At 49.1% G+C, this 22,784-nt stretch overlaps 4 protein-coding genes across 5 annotated transcripts; 2 read left to right on the top strand and 2 right to left on the bottom strand.

Annotated features, from left to right (window-relative positions):
- The first annotated feature begins 694 nt into the window (after window positions 1-694).
- LOC112894162 (phosphate transporter PHO1-1-like) lies at window positions 695-5,709 on the top strand. The gene is made up of 10 exons (XM_025961783.1): window positions 695-1,505; window positions 1,613-1,898; window positions 2,622-3,051; window positions 3,148-3,268; window positions 3,389-3,940; window positions 4,098-4,202; window positions 4,321-4,518; window positions 4,633-4,911; window positions 5,166-5,302; window positions 5,387-5,709. The coding sequence occupies exons 1-10, from the start codon at window positions 1,221-1,223 to the stop codon at window positions 5,472-5,474; spliced, it is 2,481 nt and encodes an 826-aa protein (XP_025817568.1). The 5' UTR covers window positions 695-1,220; the 3' UTR covers window positions 5,475-5,709.
- Window positions 5,708-7,067, bottom strand: LOC112894163 (lysine-rich arabinogalactan protein 19-like). The gene is made up of 2 exons (XM_025961785.1): window positions 6,128-7,067; window positions 5,708-6,018 (listed from the first exon to the last, which is right to left on the bottom strand). Exons 1-2 carry the CDS (start codon window positions 6,944-6,946, stop codon window positions 5,932-5,934), a joined length of 906 nt encoding a protein of 301 aa, XP_025817570.1. The 5' UTR covers window positions 6,947-7,067; the 3' UTR covers window positions 5,708-5,931.
- Window positions 7,068-9,209: 2,142 nt separating this feature from the next.
- Window positions 9,210-14,615, top strand: LOC112892287 (acetyl-CoA acetyltransferase, cytosolic 1-like). 2 transcript variants are annotated; one of them, XM_025959444.1, is made up of 13 exons: window positions 9,210-9,784; window positions 9,884-10,057; window positions 10,160-10,265; window positions 10,370-10,508; window positions 10,601-10,678; window positions 10,776-10,841; window positions 11,017-11,099; window positions 12,611-12,710; window positions 12,953-13,063; window positions 13,143-13,184; window positions 13,280-13,366; window positions 13,854-13,939; window positions 14,296-14,615. In XM_025959444.1, the coding sequence occupies exons 1-13, from the start codon at window positions 9,628-9,630 to the stop codon at window positions 14,303-14,305; spliced, it is 1,239 nt and encodes a 412-aa protein (XP_025815229.1). In that variant the 5' UTR covers window positions 9,210-9,627; the 3' UTR covers window positions 14,306-14,615. The 2 variants fall into 2 exon arrangements, with proteins under 2 accessions (XP_025815229.1, XP_025815228.1); XM_025959443.1 differs by having other exon boundaries at window positions 14,190-14,604.
- Window positions 14,616-16,274: 1,659 nt separating this feature from the next.
- On the bottom strand, window positions 16,275-20,112 carry LOC112892285 (proline-rich receptor-like protein kinase PERK9). Its single transcript, XM_025959442.1, has 9 exons — window positions 19,729-20,112; window positions 18,406-19,636; window positions 17,918-18,301; window positions 17,733-17,819; window positions 17,576-17,646; window positions 17,419-17,495; window positions 17,198-17,345; window positions 16,713-16,874; window positions 16,275-16,594 (listed from the first exon to the last, which is right to left on the bottom strand). The coding sequence occupies exons 2-9, from the start codon at window positions 19,328-19,330 to the stop codon at window positions 16,382-16,384; spliced, it is 2,067 nt and encodes a 688-aa protein (XP_025815227.1). The 5' UTR covers window positions 19,331-19,636; window positions 19,729-20,112; the 3' UTR covers window positions 16,275-16,381.
- Between the last annotated feature and the right edge of the window lie 2,672 nt (window positions 20,113-22,784).

Below are 22,784 nucleotides of genomic sequence, written 5' to 3' on the forward strand. Positions count from 1 at the left end.
GAAGACATAGATGTGCTTGGCATTTGGCATCTGGTGGTAGTTCTCTTTCGTCGTTGGAGCACCTTGTTTTCTGACCTTTATATTGTGCACTACCACAGCATTAGTTAGTACATGGGTGTATGAAATGAATATACGTAGAGCGAAACAGAAACTTCTAAAGTGAAAGAGCACATGTGTTTCTCCCATATTGAGCAAATAATTTGCAGGAACTTTGCATGATATTGACGGAGACCAATTGAAATCTGGATCCTTGAAAATATTCACATTTCGAATGTGACATAAATAAAATTCAGTTTTTAGAATAGAGCTGACTAGGTACGTTGTTAGGCTAGTGCCTCAACAATGCTGTGGATTTTTTTTTATCTTTGACCAAATAAATACGCTATCTAACGTTCATCGTAGATTTAATGGCACTAATTTGGTTTTTAAGATACTGATGTATTTTTGTACTAAACTTGGTCAAATTTAATTTGCACGAACTGTACTTTGTTCTCCAGTGAGCTAGACAACCAGAGCGAAAAAAAAATAGGAGTTGGTGGATAATTGGCGCCTACTTTCTGCCACCATGTTTGCTGATGGAGTACTTGTGCTCTACACCTATACATACCCAGGTAATGGTGTCTGGACCAAATGATAGGATTGTCGAGCACCATGCAATTAGCATGAATGGAGGGCCCACCCACTAGCAGCCAACCCTGCTTCCTCTCTGCTGTGCTACCACCTCTCCACTCGCTCAGACACTCACCCCTCCCTCTGTGCTCGACCTCAGGCCACCATATATTCATGCACCACCATCTCGATCTCTCCTCTCTACGGGAGCAGTTTCATCGTCCTTCTCTGTCCTCCCCATAGCACCAACGCCTTCTTCCTCCAGCTTCCACCGCCCTGCTGGATTTACCTCCGTAGCTAGCTTCGATATCTCATCGATTCCCCCCCTGCTGGTGGAATCCAATCCGATGCGGCGGCCACCACCACCAGCACCACCATTGCCAGCCCAAGTGGCGGCCTCGTGAGAGGTTGGCAGCGAGCAACACATCACCGGGGGAAGCCTAGGACGCAGTATATCTCGGAATGTGCTGTCCCCCAGCACCCGCGACGCGATTCCCCCGCCGCCTATAAAGCCACCGCCATGGCTCCCCTCCCAACCCCCACCAGAGCTAGCTGGATCGGTCTCGCTCGCTCCATCGAGACGACGGCGTCGACGACGTCGAGACCCGACCATGGTGAAGTTCTCCAAGCAGTTCGAGGGGCAGCTCGTCCCAGAGTGGAAGCAGGCCTTCGTGGACTATTGCCTGCTCAAGAAGGACCTCAAGAGGGTTGAGCACGCCCTGCTGCTTGGCCGGCATGCCACCGCCGAACGTTGCGAGGCCGGCCTAACCGCCGGCGGCGCACAACCGACAGCCGATCGACACGCTGAACGTGCTCCCCTGGCCCAATGGCTCTGCCACCAACTCCCGGCCGGTCTCTTCGGCTCCAGTGCGGCCAAGGATCATGGAGCCATACACGTACGGACTGGCACTACTAGCTTGCATCATGCACGAACATGCTCAAGCATCCATGAAACTATTCTGTTCTCCGATTAGTGAATCTTTTGCGCGCTCGTCGTGTCCAGGTGCACCGGAGGCCGATGGCGGGGCCGGCGAGCAGAGGCGGCGGCGGTGACGAGTACGAGACGGAGCTGCTGGAGCCGCTTGCCGCCGCCGACGCGGCCGCGGCGCGGGATTTCTTCGCGCAGCTGGACGCGCAGCTCAACAAGGTGAACCAGTTCTACAGGGGCAAGGAGAAGGAGTTCCTGGACCGGGGCCAGTCCCTGCGGAGGCAGATGGACATCCTCGCCGGCCTCAAGGCGGCGGCCAGGGAGGACAGCAACCCCTCCCTCTCCTCCGGCGGCTGCTCCGGTGAGCACGAACACAGCGACTAGTTAGTAGTTACATTCCCGCCGGCGCAGCTAACCTAGGAGACACCGGCCGCCGTAGCTAGCTGGTGCGCGCGCGCCGCGTCGTGCGGCCGGCCGGTGGCGAGCCAGGTAGCGTGAGACGGCGCGTCACGTAGGCTCGCGCCCGGCGCGGCGATTGGGGGCGCCGGGTGGTGACTGCTGACTGGTGCGCCGCGAGGTCCACCGCCCGTGGCCACGGATCAGGCAGACGTTTCTGAGCTTTGAGGCGTGTGAGCAAGAAGTCACTAAGCCCTGCCGTGCCCAGGAACATCGGGCATCCCTTTTTCTATCGTGTGGATGTCTTTAGTTAGTTGTGTCTGCATTTGGCATGACCGTGTATATATTGCTCTTATCCTGGCTTTACTTTTTAGTACCTCTTTTTTTTTAACACTTGCCAACCTGCAATTCTTCGTTTTTGATTTGATGGGCCTGTGTTGGCAGTACATGATGAGCAAAAATATTAGTAGTCGGTAGATAACATCTGGATGCCTGCACTGATTCTAGAAAGAAGATAAGAAGCATATGCTGGTAGAATTATAGAACATGACTCTTGAAAAAGCAGGATTTCTTCCTTCAATAATACAGAGCATCTCCTGCTTACTACTCCGTATGCTTTCTCAATAAAAAGAATACTTTTATATGATTTATTTAATATCATCTTTTTCCTCGTCCTACTCGAAAACAGAGGATGAGTCCACACGGTATGCGATGACGTCAGCAGCAGACACGGACCAGCTGAACGAGCCAGAGACCACACCGACCAAGGACCCAAGTGGCACGGATCAAGAAGACCAGCAGCAGGAACTAGAAGGTTCCAGAACATTCCGGAAGCCGGTGCCGCAGCCGAAGAGCCTGGGGAGGTCGGCGAGCGGCTGCGGGAGGAAGAGCCTGAAGATCAGCATCCCCCTGACCAACCCCTCCAGGACGATCGCGGCGCTGACGGACGTCCTGTGGGACGAGCTCGCCGCCCAGTCCGGCTCCAAGAAGTGCAGCAACCCCGACGGGAGCGCGGGCAAGCAGGGCGTCAGCAAGACGAAGCTCCGGCACGCGGAGAAGATGATCAGGGGCGCCTTCGTCGAGCTCTACAAGGGCCTCGGCTACCTCGCCACCTACCGGTAAGCGCCGCGAAAGCATTCGTTTGAGGGGGCGCTCAGAATTCAATTCAGAACTGCATGATCGGATTGACGCTGACATTATTCGGCAACGCGCAGGAACCTGAACATGATGGCGTTCGTGAAGATCTTGAAGAAGTTCGAGAAGATCAGCGGGAAGCAGGTCCTCTCCGTGTACCTCAAGGTGGTGGAGAGCTCCTACTTCAACAGCTCTGACGAGGCACGCGCACGGTTTGCTCTGTTCCACTCTCTGTCTCCCTGTTATCTGACTGACAGTGGCAGAGAGCTTGGCCAATGTGCTATTCTGAATGGAACTGACGGGACGGCATTCTCACTGCAGGCGCTGAAGCTGATGGACGAGGTGGAGGACATCTTCGTCCGGCACTTCGCCGGCGACAACCGCCGCAAGGCCATGAAGTACCTCAAGCCGGCGCAGCGGAAGGAGTCCCACGCCGTCCCCTTCGTCACGGGGCTCGCGACCGGCTGCTTCGCCGCGCTCTTCGTGGGCTACTGCGCCATGGCGCACATGGCGGGGCTATACCTCTACACCGCAACTCCACGCGGGCGCGGCGGCGACGGCGGCGGCGGAGGAGACTCGGCGCGCTTCATGGAGACGGCGTACCCCGTGCTGAGCATGTTCGCGCTGCTGTTCCTGCACCTGCTCCTGTACGGCTGCAACATGGTGGCGTGGCGCCGGTGCCGCGTTAACTATGGCTTCATCTTCGAGTCGTCCCCCGCCGCCGGCGGGGAGCTCCGGCCCCGGGACGTGTTCCTCGCCTGCGCCGCGTCCATGGCCGCGGTCGCCGGCGTCATGTTCGCGCACCTCGCGCTCGTTCTCAGGGGCTACCACGCGTCGCCGCACGTCCAGGCCATCCCCGGATTCTTGCTCCTGGTGAGCCCTCTATCTACTAGTACAATTTGCTGTTGCCCTGATGCTCTTCTCGTCGTGACCGATGGATCATCCAAGAACATGCTTCACATATGTTCCTGCAGCGACTGAACCTGATCGAGAATGGGAATAACGGAATGTGTCCTCTCGATCCATGCAGGCGTTCCTGCTCCTGCTGTTCTGCCCTCTCAACGTCGTGTACCGGTCGAGTCGGTTTCGGTTCCTCAGGATTCTGAGGAACATTGTCCTGTCACCACTCTACAAGGTACAGCATCAGCAGCATTTGATGTTGTCCTGATCAATTATTCTGATAAGTCTTTGCATTATCTTCATGGAACCAAACTGGACCAATGCAAAGCCTGATGGTCTCTGAACATTTGCAGGTTGTGATGGTAGACTTCTTCATGGCCGATCAGCTATGCAGCCAGGTGCCCATGCTAAGGAGCATGGAGTACTTGGCTTGCTACTACATCAGTGGGAGCTACAGGACGCAGGATCACGGCTTCTGCATCAACACCAAGCACATCAGAGACCTGGCCTACGCCGTCTCCTTCCTGCCCTACTACTGGAGAGCCATGCAGGTGACTGCAAGTTCTATCATGCCAGCAGAGTCCCTTCCTGAATTAGTACATCACTGCAGTTTCTGAACTCTGAACGTCTGAATAACTGTTTCTGTCAAAATGTTCACTGTTCAGTGCGCGAGGCGGTGGTTCGACGAGGGGGACACGAGCCACCTGGTGAACCTGGGCAAGTACGTCTCGGCGATGCTCGCCGCCGGCGCCAAGGTCGCGTACGAGAAGGATGAGAGCCTGGCGTCGCTGACGCTGCTCGTCGCCGTGTCGAGCACCGCCACGGTGTACCAGCTCTACTGGGACTTCGTCAAGGACTGGGGCCTGCTCCAGCCCAACTCCAAGAACCCCTGGCTCAGGACCGACCTCGTCCTCAAGCGGAAATACATATACTACTTTTCAATGGTACGTTCATCAGCTCATCGCCGTGCAGAGAAATTTGTAAAGCGAGCCCAAATGGGTTTCAGTTCAGACCTTTCAGTTGCAGTGCAGACTGCAGAACAAACTGGTTGTTCAGAGTCTCTGTCCGATTGAGACATCAACGATCAAAATACAGCTGTGAACATGCTATTCGTTCTGCGCTAGTTGTGAAGAATCGCGTTCCCAAATAACCAGAGGCTCAAGTGAAATATTCTCATTCCTGTCTGAACTTTTTGCAGGGACTGAACCTCGTGCTGAGGCTTGCCTGGCTGCAGACCGTAGTCCATCCAAATTTTGGGAGCTTGGACTCTAGGGTCACTTCGTTCTTCCTAGCAGCCCTCGAGGTGATCCGGCGCGGGCACTGGAATTTCTATAGGTAAGACTACTTACAGTTTGATGGTTCTATATTCTCACTTTTGAACAGTGCATTGAGCGACTCAACCAAATTGAAAACTTTCAGGTTGGAGAATGAGCATCTGAACAATGCGGGCAAGTTTCGGGCGGTAAATACGGTTCCACTGCCTTTCCACGAAGAGGACGAGGACTAGTGTACTACTGACCATGACTAGACCGAACCGACTTGTTACTTCAGCATTCTGCTGAATTTTTTTCGAAGTGAAGAACTCGAGAGGTGAAGAATTGTTCAGAACCGTAGATTTTTATGCGCGTAGTTCCTTCAGGGAATGGCATCTCTATACAACCATTCGTTCGTTCCTAGATGCATCAAGGTGTAAATAAGAGGGATCCCTAAATAAGAAGAGGCGTCGCGTTTCGCAGCGTGTTTATCTGACCAAATGTGAGCCTTTATTCCAAGATAAACCAAAAAAAATGGATACAAAACATGTCAAAAATTTATCACAAGCCGCACTCCAATGGTTCCTATGACAGATCCCGCAGGTAATCTCACCGGTCTACGATGATGGTACAGCACGAACACCAATAACGGAGATAATTAAATCAATCATCTGGTACACTGATATACGTATGGATCTCTGTCTGGGGGGTTTACCACGCTAGCGATAGCAAAAGCGCAGCCATGGCGGTCTGCAGGACGACGACGCCCCAGTGCTGGTGCTGCCGGCTGCTCGCGTTCTGCAGGAAGAAGAAGCAAAAGCATTAGTGATTGTCAATTGGATTTATTTTTAATTTGTATACTGTAAGAGTGAAAGAGGGTTTAGTAGCGTCGTGATCCGTGCATTACCACGTCGAATGCCGAGGGCGCGGGGCCGGACACGTCCTCGAGATCGGCGGGCGACGGCGCGGCGGGCGCCGGCGGGCTCAGCGGCTGCGGCGCCTCCGCGGGTGCCTCCTTCTTGCCGTGCTGCTTCTTCCTCCTCTTGTGCTTGTTCTTGCCCTTGGACGGCGCCTCGGCCGGCGGCAGCGTCGCGGGCGCCTCGGCCACGGGCGGGGGCGTGGCGGGGGGCAGCGTCGCGGGCGCCTCGGCCGGGGGCGTGGCCGTCGGCGGAGGCGCGGCCGCGGGCGGGAGCACCGCCGGCGGCGTGGCGGGCGGCGGCGTCGAGGGAGGCGGCGTCGCTGCGGGGGGAGGCGTCACCACCGGCGGGGGCTTGGCCGGCGCGACAGCGGGCGCAGCCGGCGGCGGCTTTGACGGCGGGACCGGGGTGGCGGCGGGCGCGGGCGTTGCCGGGGTCGGCGGCGGGTTCGCTGGCGCGGCCGGGGTGGCGGTGGGCGCGGGCGTTGCCGGCGGCGTCGGTGCAGCCGGTGTCGTGGGCGCAGCAGGGGTGGTCGGCGCGGCCGGTGTCGTCGGCGCAGCAGGTGTCGTGGGTGCAGCAGGGGTGGTCGGCGCAGCGGGGGTCGTGGGTGCAGCCGGTGTCGTCGGCGCAGCAGGTGTCGTGGGTGCAGCAGGGGTCGTTGGCGCGGCCGGTGTAGTTGGCGCTGCCGGGGTCGTGGGCGCAGCAGGTGTCGCTGGCGACTGGGCCACGGCGGCGGCGAGGTGGAGCGCGAGGACGGCGCCGATCACGGCGAGGCGGCGCCAATGCCGGAGCAGCGGCGGCGCGGCCATGCTGCTGGCGCGGTGCGGATGATGAGCTCGCTCTCGCCGACGGGAATGCGATCGATGGGCCTCGCGCCGATGGAGCGGGTAGCCGGCGATCGAGGGGAGTATTATAGCGTGTCCGTGCGCCGCGCGCGCGCTCTCGGTCGCGGGGTGCGGTTGGGACGGGACTTGGGAGGAGTACGGTGCTAGCACTAGCTTGGGAGTGAAGGGAGTCGGGTGGGCGCGCAGCGCGACGCGACAGGCGACGCGGCAACGGCCTCGGGCCAGCGCGCAGGCCGGTGCGCACGCTAACTGCACGCCTAGCTTAATTTCTTCTTGTTGTTTAATATAATTTAACCAAACACATTAATTTAAATGACCAAATCTAGCTGCTTTTTCGCCTAAAAAACAGAAGAAAAAAAAGGTGCATTTGCTTGCTAAGGGCTTGTTTATATGCTAGTAACTTTCGTGCAAGGTAGCCGGTGCAGCAAGAGAACAAGGACACCAAACGCCTTTTTGTTATCGGTAGCTTTCCGAAATCTTTGCTTGGGAACATGACAATGCAAAAGTGGAATGTACATGTGACAAGACAATATTCGACATACATGATGAATATGCGTGGTTGGTGCATGCTGACGTGTGTTCAAAATCTCGGCCAGAATTCGCAGAATTTCAGTCTTTTCGGTCATGATCAAAGTTACCTTTTGCCCAAAATGCTGGTCTGTTTATCGAAACATACACTTTTTATCCAAATTTTGGTCGAAGTTTCGTGAGATTCGGTGTTTTATCGAAAATGAGGGTTTCCACGTTCGAATATACCATGCTCCGCACCCACACGCTAGTCGCTGCTCATATTCTTCAGTTGCATGCTGCGCCCTCTATCAGTTCCCATTTCTGGCCCGAGGGTAATGAAGAGATCATGGTCGCTGTAGCAGATCGATCTCCAGGAAGGGGACAGTGACAGGTTACCAGCTCGATCAGCTGGTTCTCCCCCCATCTCGCCAGCTAGTCGGTCGAGTTGCTTGCGTCTCACGATCACGCTAAAACAAACAAACAATGAAACTACTTCCAACGGCCGGAATTAACTTGTGGCGAGCGTTACGACATGCCTGTGTTTACTCCCAGCTCGATCAGGTTACCAGCGCAGAGCTAGCTCGCCGCGTCGTTAGGTCTCTTCCCGGTTTGGTGAGCGTGCGTAAGGTGGCACGTCCGTCGCTGCACGCTGCTCGATCGCTCGCTTGCTCTGCACGACGCGGAGGAAAAGAGCGCGCCTCCTTTTACGGGCTGCCGGCGTCGCGTCCGGGAATCCCCGCCCCCTCATCTCGGTGACTAGGATGGCTTTGGACCGTCAGGAGTCAGGTTGTGTGTCGACACGAGGCGGAATTAACAGCTGAACGATGCGCCGGGTTCTGATCGCTGGTTAGCTCGCCGGTCATGCTCCTCTGCTCCTGCTGCTTGCTACTACTGTGGACTGCCTGCCTGGCATTCCAGAGAGTTCCGAATCCTTTAGCCGGCTTTGCAAGCTGTGGTAGTGTGGTGTGTAGCTTTAGGTAGATTTTGTTAGTTTATTTTTAAGTGAAGGCTAAGGAGCTGTTTAGGAGGGTTTCTTCTAAAACAGCCTCACTAGTAAAGCTGAAACCCGTGAAGTCACTTCACCTAGCTTCTAGTTTAGTTTATTTTTAGTGGAGGCTTACAAAATAGTTTCACGTTACAGTGTCTCAATTTACACCGAATAGATTTACATTTAGTAGGTGAAGTCGAAGCCGAAATAAATCATGCCAAACTGGTGAAGTTGTTCGTTTAAATTTGCCTTCAGGCACTAAAGCATTGGAGCTTGAGTGAACACAGAAACATGATAAGAGTCACGTATTCGCAGTGTCCTAGGAGCAAATGCTGCATTTTTTTTTTCGAATGACAGGCGCTAACTATTGTGAGATCTAATTATCAAAGAATAATAAAAACTTCTGTGAGATCTTAAATTTGGATCCATCTAACAACAGGTTTTCGATCCAAAGCCCGTTTTCCAAACAGGCCGTGATTTGGAAGAGTCGGCATCGGTGGCCAGCCCAAGAAGTTATGTACGATCTGGGCTGCGAAACCACAGCGGCGGCAGGCTGGGCTAGACCCCATGCGGTCCAGCACGATGAAGCCCAGGCCTAAATCGCTCACAATCTCCGATCACGGAAACTGAAAAAAAAAAATCTTATCGTGATCTCCGCTTCCAGAAGAAGAACTAAAAAAAACGTCTCATCGTGATCGGCAAGGGCGGCGAGTTCGTTCCGTTCCGTTCCGTTACGTCTCCTCTCGTCTGCCAACTCCCAGCGCCCACCGCGCGCGGTCGAGACTCTAGAGAAGCGAGCCGTGCCCGTCTCCCCAATCCGCTCCACACTCCTTCCCATCCCGCCGCCGCCGCCGCCGCCGCCGAGGGAGAAGTCGATACCTCCAGCAGAGCAAGGTGGGGGCAACTGCCCTGACGCAAATTCGCCGGAACCTCCGCTTCCTCTTCTCGTTTCCGCAGCTCTCTCTCTCTCTCTCTCTCTCTCTCTCTCTCTCTCTCTCTCTCTCTCTCTCTCTCGCTCGCTCGCTCGCGCTCGCGCTCTCTCTCTCGCTCTCGCTCTCGCTCTCTCGCGTCGGCTGGGCTGCTCGCCGCCGTCGGCGAGGCATCTTCATCTCCGGCCTCTTCACCAGGATCGACCCATTGATCGACCATGGCGTCGTCGAGCGCGGCTGCTGCTGCTAGTGAGAACCAGAGCCTGAAGGATCGGGACGTCTGCATCGTCGGCGTCGCCCGCACGCCCATCGGCGCCCTGCTCGGGTCGCTCTCGTCGCTCCCCGCAACCAAGCTCGGCTCCATCGCCATCCAAGGTACGCACCCGCTCATCTCCAGCGGTTCTGGCTGCGCCAATATTTAATCCATCAACAAATCGCTCCCTGCGTGGCTCTTACCGAATCCCAACGCGTCAGGCGCTCTCAGGAGGGCGAACGTCGATCCGGCGCTCGTGCAGGAGGTGTTCATGGGCAACGTCCTCAGCGCCAACCTCGGCCAGGCCCCGGCAAGGCAGGCCGCCCTGGGCGCCGGCTTGCCCAACACCGTCCCCTGCACTACGGTCAACAAAGTTTGCTCCTCGGGAATGAAGGGTACTACTAGCTAGCTGTATATATTTTTTACATTGATTGATTGTTAATTACCCTTGCAACGTGAAGGCTTATCCTGGCACCGTTGCCACCGATTTGTTGCAGCTGTCATGTTCGCGGCCCAAAGTATTCAGCTGGGGATCAACGATGTTGTGGTTGCCGGAGGCATGGAGAGCATGTCGAATGCACCCAAATACGTGGCTGAAGCAAGGTTCATTTCTATTCCCAACCGATGGTTACAGGCTAGAATTATTATGACGTGGGTATCCTCTGTTGTAGCTCGTGCTTATAATAAAGGGTAAAAATAAAATGCAGACGAGGATCACGGTTCGGACATGATGTCCTAGTGGATGGGATGCTCAAGGATGGCCTGTGGGATGTCTATAATGATTTTCCGATGGGGATGTGTGCTGAACTGTGTGCAGACCAGCACACATTCTCAAGGGAGGAGCAGGTTGCTGCTAATTCTAACTTTGTTTATGAATTACAACCTGTTATGTTCTAATTATTAGAATCTAATCTGCAGCGACTTGTTCTTTCTTCTAGGATTCTTATGCTATTCTCAGCAATGAACGTGCAATAGCAGCTCGGGACAGCGGTGCATTTTCTTGGGAGATTATTCCTGTGCGTGCATGATTTTGATTGACCAGAAAACTCCTGTTGTATATTAGACTTTGATGCTTCAGTACGTGGTACCAATCTAACTTTTGTTGTTTCGCAGGTTGAAATTTCTTCTGGTAGAGGGAAACCACCAGTAGTTGTGGACAAGGATGAGAGCCTTGCAAAGGTAATCCTGAGGTCTAGCTAATATATCGATGTTGTTTGTTACAGATTCAAAAAAGAATATGCAATGTCAGAATGAAATACGAAAACATTCACATTCAGCAGTGGCTTTAACAACAAATTAACATTATTTTTTCCTCATCATATTTGATGTTATTCCTTCGGTGTCCTATATGCAGTTTGATCCAGTAAAGTTGAAGAAACTTGGGCCCACTTTTAAGACAAATGGTTCTGTAACTGCTGGCAATTCTTCTAGTATCAGGTTTGCTTCCTTATTACTCTGAATAGCTGTATATTATCAACATAAATAACATGCAGCTAAAGTCAATATTATACCATATGTTAACATATAAGTATTTTACATTTAAACTAATTTATTTTTAGTTTATAACCGAAATATTTCTATCTAGTACCTATGCATCTTTTGGTTTTGTTCTGATTCTGTTCGCATTGAAAACAAGAAAGGCTACAGCTGACAGCAATAGAACTGAACTGGTCAGTCTTATCCTTTTTGTTGCATTTGTTATGCCTTAAGCTAGTTAGTTAAGATAAGATCTGATTCAATTCGATTTCCATCTATTCTTTAGTTGCGCGTGTTAGGACCTATCCCTGTAATGGCGATCATTAAGCTATACTAAAACTGCCCCCCTTCCTCCTCCTCCTACCCTCGCATATATCACTGCCTCATGTCTCCCTTGCTATTTGTCCTCTTCTGCAGGCTCTTTCTCCCTCATGTCTTCTTGTTTCTCCTTATTAATCTAATCATCTCAGTCTGTAACAATACTCCTTGTCGTCATATTTGCTTATTGGCTGTATGCCTGTGCCAATGCTTGTATGTGATCAGACCACCTTCTGCAGGCAGTCAAACTTGCTGCCTTTCTTGACCAGTGAAAATCACAGGAACCAGTCTGGTTAATCTAGATTACCGATGTTAGATTATTAAAAAATGTCCAGGTTGATTGAGTACTCTTGGAACACAGTTGAGTGTTATGAGCTTAATTAGAAGGAGCTGGTGTCATTGGGTGGGGAATTTTCAGCCTGTTGTCAAACTTTGTGTTCCTAACCAGCCCAAATATTTAATGTTTATTCCATTGCTGATTCAAAATAATAATTAGTATGCGGTTAGCGAATGAGGCAGGACAAGATGGGATAATCCAATTTCTTTTATGGGAAGGTTCAGGGTTTTGTTATGATAGCGATCCAAGTAATATGCAGCTGCCCTCCGTAAAGAGCTCTTCTGATAAATCTAAATGACTTCCTAAAACTCGGAGTTCCCACTGTCACTGTCAAAGGAGCTAGAACAAGTAATAGAACTGAGAAGTAATTTGCAGCTACTTGAATATGTTGACGGATCTTCTGTTGTTCTTTTTTCCCCTATTTTGGATGATGTGTTCCAAGTTCCTTGTATCCAAGAGAAACCAAATTTCAGAACCAGGATGGCTGATGCGAGTGCCTATTGTATGGAAAACAAGGAACAAACCTGAGCTTATACATGGTGGTGGCGCAAATTCCCATAGGAGAGAGAAGCGGAATCACTGCTAGCTTTGCTCAGAAAATCTGTTCCATAGCATATCTAGTATGATCTGTTAGAAAGGTAGACCCCGACGTGTCATGGTTGTTGGAGAGAGGGTTACCTGCCAACACGCTCAGCCATGATTTTTCCTATTTCAATGTTTGAATTTTATGCTTTCTTTCTGCTTAATCTAAATTAATCTTGTTTGGATGATGTGTAATTCAGCAAGTGTAATACCATTCTTATCTTTCAATGTACAGTGACGGTGCTGCTGCAATAGTCCTTGTCAGTGGAGAGAAAGCTAAGAATCTTGGCCTTCAAGTTATTGCAAGGATCAGAGGGTATGCTGATGCTGCTCAGGTAACTCTGCATGTGTCTGTCAATTCCCCTACAATAGCATTGTCTGACAGAGAAACCTAACATCTGTAAGACCTTGACCTCTTGATTTTATGTTACTGTGGAAAACTATCCTTTTGCCTGGCATGAGTATCTGTTTTCCATTCAGTTATGCATCGCTATAGTCCTAGTTATCTTGTAGTTTTGCTTACTGTGATAATATTGAGCATTTTTTGTATGTTTTTTTGAACTCCTTACAAATGCAGGCACCTGAGCTGTTTACGACTGCTCCAGCTCTTTCTATTCCGAAGGCTATATCGAGTGCGGGTCTTCAAACTTCGCAAATAGATTATTATGAAATAAACGAGGCCTTTGCTGTATGTTCTTGACCTTTTCAGTTTCAACAGTACTTATGCCTCGTAGTTCATACTTAACCATGCTTCTGGTCATTCGCAGGTTGTTGCATTGGCTAATCAGAGGCTTCTTGGTATCCCTTCTGTGAGTCGCAAAACTTTATTTGTCTATACAATTCATCAGTTAGTATTTGTATTTGTATATGTGAATGGTCTCATAAATGTCTCTGTGCGTTTCAGGAAAAGCTGAACTTAAGTGGTGGCGCTGTTTCTCTGGGCCATCCTATTGGTTGCAGTGGTGCACGGATTATAGTCACTTTACTTGGGGTATGCTTCTGGCCCATGTATAACCATGATGTATTCTTCTTTAGTGCAAACCATGTCTTGTCTAATCACATAAACATCCCCCTTTCACATTTGCAACACTCACATTTGATAGTTTCATCAGAATTAATTAACATGCGGTGGCAAGCTAAGATATATCTTGCTTTATTATGTCGAACCACCCTTTTCACTATATTTCTAGCCTTGCTCCAGAGTAGCTCTACAACTTTCATGTTTTGCTGATGTAGGACGGCAAGAATAGTAAAAGTTGAGAACTTGACCTATTGAATATTGTGATCTTACACTGTGTGGACTGCCATATTCTTTTTGTGCGGTTCTGTTCAAATTTGTTTTCGTATTCTTATCTCCAGTTAAATTAATTTTATTTTTAGTTATCATCGTTTATTTCCCCTAAAGCTGTCATGTCTTATAGTTTTGAGATGCCATGGTGTGTCTCTTTGTTAAACTTTTAGCTTTCTTTGCTCCACAGATTCTTAGGCAGAAACATGGGAAATTTGGTGTCGCTGGAGTTTGCAATGGTGGCGGAGGTGCCTCAGCCCTAGTTTTAGAGCTCATGTAAGCTCCTATGGTGTTTAATCTTCATGCTTTTTCCCTAAAAACAAAGTGTTCAGTTCTTTATTATGCTCGTGATTCATTTGAAATTTCTTCAATGGCAAATAACAAAAATTCTTTAACAAGTGTAACATTTTCAGTACTCCTTGCACCACACGGTTTCCACCTGCAACAGTTATGTTGTGCATTAAATAATAAAAAAGCACTCAATAGTTATTTGTGCTACTTTCTTAGCGTCTCTGACATGATGCAGGCAACCCTCTTCGCATATCCGTTCTTCATTGTGAAGTTGGTGCAAGGAAATTAGCAGACATGAATTGTATACTATGTGTTTTCACTGTATCTTTTGCTATTTGTAGGGGGGATTAGTCGGTGTTGTATATGCCAGATGTATGGTACAAGAAACACCTGTAAAATAAAATGACCTTGTGCTACAAAGCACAGGCCATTATCTTGTACCCTATATGGCAAGCACATAGGCGTATAGCAAATGAAAATAACAGAGGGACAGAAGAAGAATATACAGATGCAGTCACCGTGTTACTGAAAATAGCTATGGGTACTGAACAACTGTCATGTTCAGATTTTTGTTAACCATTTTATGTGATACGAGTATAATGATTCCACCTTGCCTCGTGAAGATAAGGAAAAGGTTTTCACCTCTACAAGAGGAAGATTACTCCTTAGAGCAGCATTGTTTTTCTGTTCATGGGCTAATTTTTATCTTAACAGGGTAACAAACTGCAATGCTGTGACTTGTGCCCCAACTTGGAACATAATGATCAGGTCTGAACGTATAACACACTCCTCTTCATCACATTTTATTTTGGAGAATAAAGATAGTTATTATCCAATGGGGAGAGTGTAACAGAAGATTCGGAAGAAAAATTATGAGCCTGTCATTGTTAAGATAAGGTTAAGAGGTGCAGGCCTAAATGTACTACTTGCCTCCAACAATGATTGAACCCACACTACAAATAGGCCCAGGCGTGCAGCTTAAGCATTGCAGATCCTTCGTTCCGGATGGAGCAGGTTTTGAAATTCGCAGAAGCAATTGCTGTAGCCGATTCACTGGATCATCACCAAGAAAGCTCCTCCTACGTCTAGATTGAATGGCCATTCCAGATATTTGTTAGAGCTAAATGCTGGGACCTTTTTTTTGCGAAAAAAAAATGCTGGGTCCATTTGCCTCATTTCGACCGTAGAAATGCAGCAGCAAGTACCAGGGCTCGGGGGAAAAAACCATCCGAAGTTACCCTGTTTGGGAGGACTCGTGTCTTAATCGCCAAGCTACGGCTTGCATAATTACAATCCCCCAGGATAACAGTCCTCTTACCTGTCCCTAGTCTACCGTGCCGTACGCGCACTAAGACTACAGTTCATCACACCACACATTATCCTGTCGACGCTGAGCCTGACACCATCAGCCACTGGAGTAGTGCCGTGTCGGTCATGACATGCGTCACAGGAACGGCTGCCTTTGCACATGCCACATGAGCCCATGATCAGTAGGTGGCCGCATCAGTGGTGTCCAGTTACAGACCAGATGGGGTCTCCATGGACATGGAGCATCTTTCTCCGGGTCAAATCTGGCCCTCCGTGTTCCATCTTGCCCGTCTGCACTGCGACCCACCTGTAAAGGACGCCGCGGACAGCGATCGGGGCCGGGCTGGGCCGCCCCCCAATTGCCGGTGTCCCCTGATCTCGCCGTCCCTTCGCTTCTCCCCATTTCACCCGCCCAGGAAATTCAGAGGAAACAATTCAGAAAGAGCAACACAATGGCAGCTGGCGATGTTCTAGGAAGTTCAGGCTTCAGATTTGTTGCCCACGGCATTTGTTTCAGGCTGCTACGAGCCAAATTTTTGTCAGCATCAGGATCAGGTGTGTTCCAAGTTCCATATTCTCCGTGTTCTCCCATCGGTGACGCACAAGCTCACTGGGTTTATGCAGACGATAGTGTCGCGCACGGTTCAATGTCCCGGTCAGATCTTAGATAGACGAATTCGCCCGGGATTCCAAACAGATTGGATACCCAACCAGGTATAGCCAAGAAGCTGATGCACGCGCCTTTTTTTTTTTGGCCCCCAGATAACAGCCAACTCCAAAAGGCACACATCTGGACAAACTCTGCCCAAAAGCTCAAGCTGAACGAATTGTTCCTGGTCCTGAGTCCCGATTTCTGAAGCACTGCTGGTCAAAGAAACACAGTAACACCTGCAAAATCAACAGAGCAATTCACTAGTGGCGAGTGCAGCAGCTTTCTCTTCAGCAGTTAACAAAGCCTTTGCACAAGCAGGCAGACATCAGCACAGGAGCTATGTTAGTGGTGGACAGGGGATGGCTTAAGAATAATCACGATTGATTCACTCAAAGAATCACACTGAGGTAAAGAGTCGAAACGGAATGCCCTAGCTAGTTAGATTTACGAATTTACGGCGACGAGGATTACAATGGCCTCGAACCAGAGGTGTCAAGACCTCTACTCTGGCTGTTCCAGCTGGACTGGCTGAAATCGGTCGTGAAATCTTGGCTGCCAAATGCCATCCGCTGGAACAGCCTGATCTCCGCCGTGTTCGCAACGTTGAACATCTCGCTCTTGCCTGGCTGGACACCGTTGGTTAGATCAACATCAGCTAGGCTATCAAGAACCCGCACCACCTGAGGAGAGGAGAGTGATAAAGAAATTGTCAGGTTCTGGTTTCACAATATGTGCATGTACTTTCTTCTTCGATCTTATATGGATATCAAGTTGTGGTATACTCCTTTAATCTTATACCTGACTCATCTTGGGTCTCCTGGATGCTGAATGCCGAATACAAGCAGCAGCAGCCTCAATCATACGGAACATCTCAACTTCGTTGTAGTTCTTACCGAGTGTGGTGTCCACCAACTCCCCTACATTGCCACTCTCAAGTGCTTGTGTCAGCAATGGTCTAGCCTGCAAAAAACTACAACGTCAAGGAATGTTTGATTTTGCAACTTTTTTTAAAAAAAGTAAATCTTAAAAGCATTATACGAGATTCAGAATCTGTTCTCAATTGCTGGTCCAGACAACACTATTTTTCCCCAGGCTGGCGACTTGGTGCATCAGGCTGACTACAGTGTTAAACTCTGATAATGAAAATTTGAACTGATGTAATCGGTGAGCAGGTCTACTTATAATTCAAATATGGAATAACACAAGATGTGTTTAAATTTCCATTGCTGCTAACCGGAAAAATTGGAAACCTCTTAATGAAGTAAATTATCTGTCATGCTTACCCACTCAACAAGGCTCTCATCACCCAATGGCTTTGATGCATCAACAGGCTTTCGACCAGTAATAAGCTCCAAGAGAACAACACCGAAAGAGAATACATCTGATCTTTCGGTCAACTTGCCACTTGATGCATACTCTGGAGCCAGGTACCTAAATGTGAAACAAGCGTCAGACAATAAGAAAATTTGGATTGTTCTCTTGGGCTTGTCACTATTTCACTTACCCAAAGGTTCCCATCACCCGTGTAGTTACATGCGTACAAGCATCCAGAGCTAACCTTGCAAGACCAAAATCAGCAACCTAGAAAATGGGCACTCATCCATTAGTAACAACACTGGTATTATAAGATGCTTTTGAAGTTCTGTAGAAAGCATTGTTACCAGAGCTTCAAAGTTATTGTCCAGCAAAATATTAGAGGATTTTATATCTCGGTGGATTATTCGTGGATGACCTGCCAAGGAAAAGAATTAAGTAACAAAAGATAGCTCTTGTGCAAATTATCACACAGATATAGGAAAGAATGAGAAATGTCATTACAATCTTCATGAAGATAGGCTATTCCCCGAGCTGAGCCGGCTGCAATCTTAACCCTAGCTGGCCACTCCAAAACTGGCACGCCGCGTCCTATGATGACAGATCAATATAATTATACTTTAATTTAGTAGGTCATAAAAGGAACTACAAAATTGCACCTGTATGATAAGCAAAAGCTTGCAACATACCATGAAGATGGTAATGCAGTGTGTTGTTAGGCACAAAATCGTAGACAAGCAATCTCTGGTCATCTGAAATGCAATACCCTACTAGAGAGACTAGATGCCGATGATGCACGCGACTGATAATCTCCACCTCCGCATGGAACTCACGTTCTCCCTGCCCACCACCTTCTTTCAGTTTCTTAACTGCGACCTCTTTTCCATCAGCTAAGCGGCCCTTGTACACTGACCCAAACCCACCTTCCCCTAGCAGATTCTGAGCTGAGAAACCATTTGTGATCTGATACAAATCCTCATAAGTGAAGAACCGACAGTTGCCCATACTGAACTCTGGCATTGAATCTTTTGATTCAGGACTCCCAGCACTGAAGTTTGTTTTAGCTGAATACCCTGGACAAAAATGAGTTTTACTTGTTCAGTTCATCAATCAGGTATAAAGACTAATCTTAACTTTCTAGGTGTGCCATTGCTGCAAATGCACTTGGTTAAATTACCTAGCACTTGTGTAGGAGTCGAGGCAGGTGAAGGCATTACAAACCCAGCACGGTAACCATGCACTCTCCTCCGTTTCTTCTTGTACCAAAATGCAACTCCCACCAAGCTAAGCACAAGAATGGCTACGAAGACACCAATACCTGCCTTTGCACCAGAACTCATTCCACCACTGCTTCCTGAGGAGCTGCTGCTCTGTGTGGTTGGACTTGATGATTTGTTGGAACCCCGGTCCGCGTTGGTTACCGGGCTGACCGGATCAACTGCTGTTGCTGGTGCTGGCACCGACGGTGTCGTCCCTGGAGGCGAGGGGCTAGTGGGAGTAGGGATCAATGGATCTCCAGAGGCCGGCGAGGGACTAGTCGGAGAAGGTTTGACAGGAACTCCAGAAGGTGGTGGAGCCAGGGGTGGAGGATCCGGCTGTGTTCCAGGTTTTCTTGGTGGCGGACGATGCTTTGGTGGAGGCGGCTGCACTACCGTCGGCGGAGTTGGGTCAGCCGGTGGGTTGGGCGCTGGCAAATTTGATGGAGGTGGTGATGCAGCCGCAGGGGGGAGTATAGGCGATGCCTTTGGCGGGGCAGCGGGTGTAGGTGGTGGGGGCACTGCAACCGGCGGCGAGGGTGGCGGCACTACGGCTGCGGGGGCTGGTGGCGGAGAGGCAACAACTACTGGCGGTGGCGGCACAGCGTCAGGAGGCGGTGGCAAGGAGGGCGGTGGAGGAGTGAGCTGCGGGGGTGGCGTGGATGCGGGGGGAAGGGGAGGCGGCGCAGCCGGCGAGGAGGAAGGATCGGCCGGGGTAGCATTGGGCTGTGTCACCGGAGCCGGAGAGGCCGGCGTGGGTGTGGTGGTTGCCGGCGATGGGGTTGCTGTGGACGGCGGCAAGGTGGCCCTGATGGTGCCCGGGGAAGGCGACGGCGAGGACGCCATTGGAGCCCAGCAGGCTGGAGCACTGCAGTGCCGTCACTGCTGAGACGCTGTCTTCTTACTTCTTAGTGGAAATGGAGGCGAGAATCATGGCACACGCCAGCAATTCAAGGGGAATCGAGCCTCCCCCGCGAGAAAATCTCGCGGATTCGCGCAGGAACCAAGCGAAATTCCGCTTCTTTCCTTTATCCTCTGATCCCTTCCTTCTCTCTCCTGGCGCTGCAAGAACGCGGAGGAGGTGAACTCTCACCTCGACCACCAGAACTCCAGAAGAAAAAGCTTATCGTTCAAATCAGCACGCGCGAAGCACTGCATTAACAAACAGAGGAAGCCTCTCTTAGCACCAAAAGCTGACGCACAAAAAGAATCCAAATCCTCAAGAAACTGAGCCAAGATCCCACCTTTCTCACGGATGCGGCGAAGAGGACGTAGCGACTGAAGACTGGAATTTCGAGAGAGAGAGAAAAAACAGAATCTTGAAGAAGCAGGGACCAAGATTAGCTTCTAGGCGGAGGCGGACGCGGTGGTTCTGTCAGATCCAGCAGTAACGCGGTAGCATTGAAGGCGAGGCGGAGGTAACCGCAAGAACAGTGAGGAGAGCAAGCGAACAAAGACGAGAAGGACCTCTCCCCTTCCGCTTCTCTCCCCCTTTTCCTCTCTCTCTCTCTCTCTAGACCCCCCCGAAATCCAACGCATGTGACTCTGTACCTTTGCAGAAATCTCTCCTGGCTGCAAGGTCACCACCCTGCCCGAGTGGGAATGAATTCCAATTTCCAGTCGTCTCTTCTAGTGGTGGGGGGGAGGGAGTATGTATCGTGCACTGTCAGTGTGTCACTGCTGCCATGGTTCATGGTTGGGTTGGAAAAAGACTGCCCTCTTTTCAACTTTGGCCCCTAACTGTTTTGGGATTTAACACAACTCCTTCCAATAGTGACCTGTGACATGTATAGTCAGGGCTAGTTGGGCGTTGTCGGGGGATGTTTGGATCGGGCGACTAATTTCAGCGCAGATCATATTCAATATTTAGATACCAATTAGAGGATTAAATACGAGCTAATTGTAAAATCAACTGTATAAATGGAGACTAATTCACGAGATGAATCTATTAAGCATAATTAATCCATCATTAGCACATATTTACTGTAGCACAATATTATCAAATCATGAACTAATTAGACTTAATAAATTTTTCTCGCGAATTAGCCTCCATTTATGCAATGGATTTTATAGTTAATCTATACTTAATACTTCTAATTGATGTTCAAACATTCGATGTGACGGTACTAAAATTAGTCCCGAGAAAAAAACAGGCCCTTAATCTCCCCAAATTCCTAGTTGAAGCACCTCTTCCTATTTCAGTTAAAGGCAGGATTCCTGTTCATATAAATTGCATCAGGAGGAAATTCTTGGGAAGGAAGTATTACTAGTTCACTGTTACTAGTAGAAATTTGACGCCGGTTTGAAGAAGGGAGGTGAGTAGTGACACTGACACTCAGGTTTCTGACAGGTCAAAGGAAACGATAATAAAGCAGGTGAATGTTGTACACCATCTTAGCTGTGTTCAGACCGCATGGATTCAGGATTAACTTAAAAGAATTTCACATGGTCGATCCCTCGCTCCTCCTAGTAGAGTTAACTTATCCAGACCAAAAACAAAGTTAAATTTTTGGAACAGTTACAAAGCAGAAGTTCAGAAAAGGTTTCTTCATATGCTTCCTTTTCAGTTTAACAAGAATTAGGTGACAAAGACAAAGCACGTTTGGAGTTTTGCTGTGCCCAACAGGTGTGTGCACATGGCTTCGTTTTATGGGCCTGTGGGTTGCAAACCCTTTGTTTTCTTATCTCTCTTATTTTCAGATGCTCGATTGCGCGTTTGGACTTGCCTGCTCAGAATTTGACCTGGAAACGTTCTCAAGAGTTTAAGACGGTGAGACCAAACTGTTTGACAATTTGTTTTTCTCTCCAGGGACCAGAGAACTTTACCATGAAACGTCGCTGCATTGTTTCTGTCCCAAGTACATGAAAAGAAAGCTCATGCATATCACCAAAGCCATCAACCATGTTTGTCTGATGAAGGTCTTGGTTGGTAAATTTTGTTAGGGCGTGTTTAGTTCCCGTAGCTGTAAACGCAAAAAACTTTTTGCAAAGGAATCTTACTAATTTGATGTACTAAATAAAGTCTATTTATAAAAATTTTTGCACTGATGGGTTGTAAATCGCGAGACGAATCTAATGATGCTAATTAATCCATGATTAAGCAATAATTAGCGGATGGTTACTGTAGCATCACTGTTGCAAAATATAGATTAAGTAGGCTCATTAGATTCGTCTCGCGATTTACAGCCCATCCATGCAAAAAGTTTTATAAATAGACTTCATTTAGTACTTCAAATTAGCAAGATTCGTTTGAAAATTTTGCGTTTACGGTTTTTTTTACGTTTACACCCTGGTAACTAAACAGGCCCTTAGTCACTTTTCATGCATTTTTTTTCATGCTACAGACCTACAGTGCCAACGAGACAGTAAAGTGCTGTAGCTCTTTAGAAAATGCCACAAGTAGGCACTGTTTGGCCAGTTTTGTCAATGCAAAGCACTGTAGCACGTGATACGTGCTGCTGTGCCTCTCCCTTAATCTCTATGATGGCAGTGTCCCGTTGTCCCACATTTGAGTTGGGGAAGCAAGATGCATAATTGTCAAATACGAGTTGCATGAAAGATAGTAACATGATTCTAGGAAATCTCATTGGTTGAAGTTGACCCGTTCAAATTTAAACGTCCCTAGGTTGAATCGTTCAAACTGATCCGTAGGTACTCCATGCCTCCATAAAGAGGGTTTCTTAAAGTTGACTCAAAAGTCAAACCACCTGCAGGCTGATGAAATGGAGTATGTATAACATCACATAAATACAAATTGTTCAGGCAGGTGTTTTGCTGGCCGTAGACCCCCCCCCCCCAAAAAATGGAGCGCATCTAATATAAAATCATATTTGACACAATTCATCTCTGTAATTTAAACCCTGCTCAAAGAGCGACTTTCAGCTAGTCCTCTGCCATTGTTTTGTTTTTTTTTTTGATAAAGTGACATATATTCTTTTTAAAATAGTGACATGTTGAAATTGATCTTATGGCCACAGCTAACAAACCACACACATTTGTTGAGAACTTTGTTGCGACATTGTGTTTTCTAGTCTTTTTGTCGAAATTATAGAACACATGGAGAGGTACCGGTAATTTATGAACCGTACAACACGTTGCCGTTTCAGCTTAAGGTTAACCACACCCCCGGGGCAAGCTAACTACGCAAGCCAGCTCATGCCGCTCAGTGTGTGACGCACCGTCACTGTATTTCCGTTGACCCAGGCTTCACTAAAGTATCGCTGTTTTCTGTCCACATGTGGCTGATTGAACCCCCATTTTTGGGCATCTTTTGCTTTCCATGCAATCTCGCAGATGGACG

Source organism: Panicum hallii, chromosome 5 (genome assembly GCF_002211085.1).
Source record: "Panicum hallii strain FIL2 chromosome 5, PHallii_v3.1, whole genome shotgun sequence".
NCBI lineage: Eukaryota > Viridiplantae > Streptophyta > Magnoliopsida > Poales > Poaceae > Panicum > Panicum hallii.

Excerpts from the sequence above, each read along its gene's own strand:
- LOC112894162 (XM_025961783.1), top strand. The coding sequence starts at position 1,221 with ATGGTGAAGTTCTCCAAGCAGTTCGAGGGGCAGCTCGTCCCAGAGTGG. Across the intron at positions 1,506-1,612 it reads AGGATCATGGAGCCATACAC|GTGCACCGGAGGCCGATGGC; the intron begins GTACGGACTGGC and ends CGTCGTGTCCAG. Across the intron at positions 4,519-4,632 it reads ACTACTGGAGAGCCATGCAG|TGCGCGAGGCGGTGGTTCGA; the intron begins GTGACTGCAAGT and ends TTCACTGTTCAG.
- LOC112894163 (XM_025961785.1), bottom strand. The coding sequence starts at position 6,946 with ATGGCCGCGCCGCCGCTGCTCCGGCATTGGCGCCGCCTCGCCGTGATC. Across the intron at positions 6,019-6,127 it reads CGCCCTCGGCATTCGACGTG|AACGCGAGCAGCCGGCAGCA; the intron begins GTAATGCACGGA and ends TTCTTCCTGCAG.
- LOC112892287 (XM_025959443.1), top strand. The coding sequence starts at position 9,628 with ATGGCGTCGTCGAGCGCGGCTGCTGCTGCTAGTGAGAACCAGAGCCTG. Across the intron at positions 10,509-10,600 it reads CATTCTCAAGGGAGGAGCAG|GATTCTTATGCTATTCTCAG; the intron begins GTTGCTGCTAAT and ends TCTTTCTTCTAG. Across the intron at positions 10,679-10,775 it reads TTTCTTGGGAGATTATTCCT|GTTGAAATTTCTTCTGGTAG; the intron begins GTGCGTGCATGA and ends GTTGTTTCGCAG.
- LOC112892285 (XM_025959442.1), bottom strand. The coding sequence starts at position 19,330 with ATGGCGTCCTCGCCGTCGCCTTCCCCGGGCACCATCAGGGCCACCTTG. Across the intron at positions 17,647-17,732 it reads AGCCTATCTTCATGAAGATT|GTCATCCACGAATAATCCAC; the intron begins GTAATGACATTT and ends TTTCCTTGGCAG. Across the intron at positions 17,346-17,418 it reads CGGGTGATGGGAACCTTTGG|GTACCTGGCTCCAGAGTATG; the intron begins GTAAGTGAAATA and ends TTTCACATTTAG.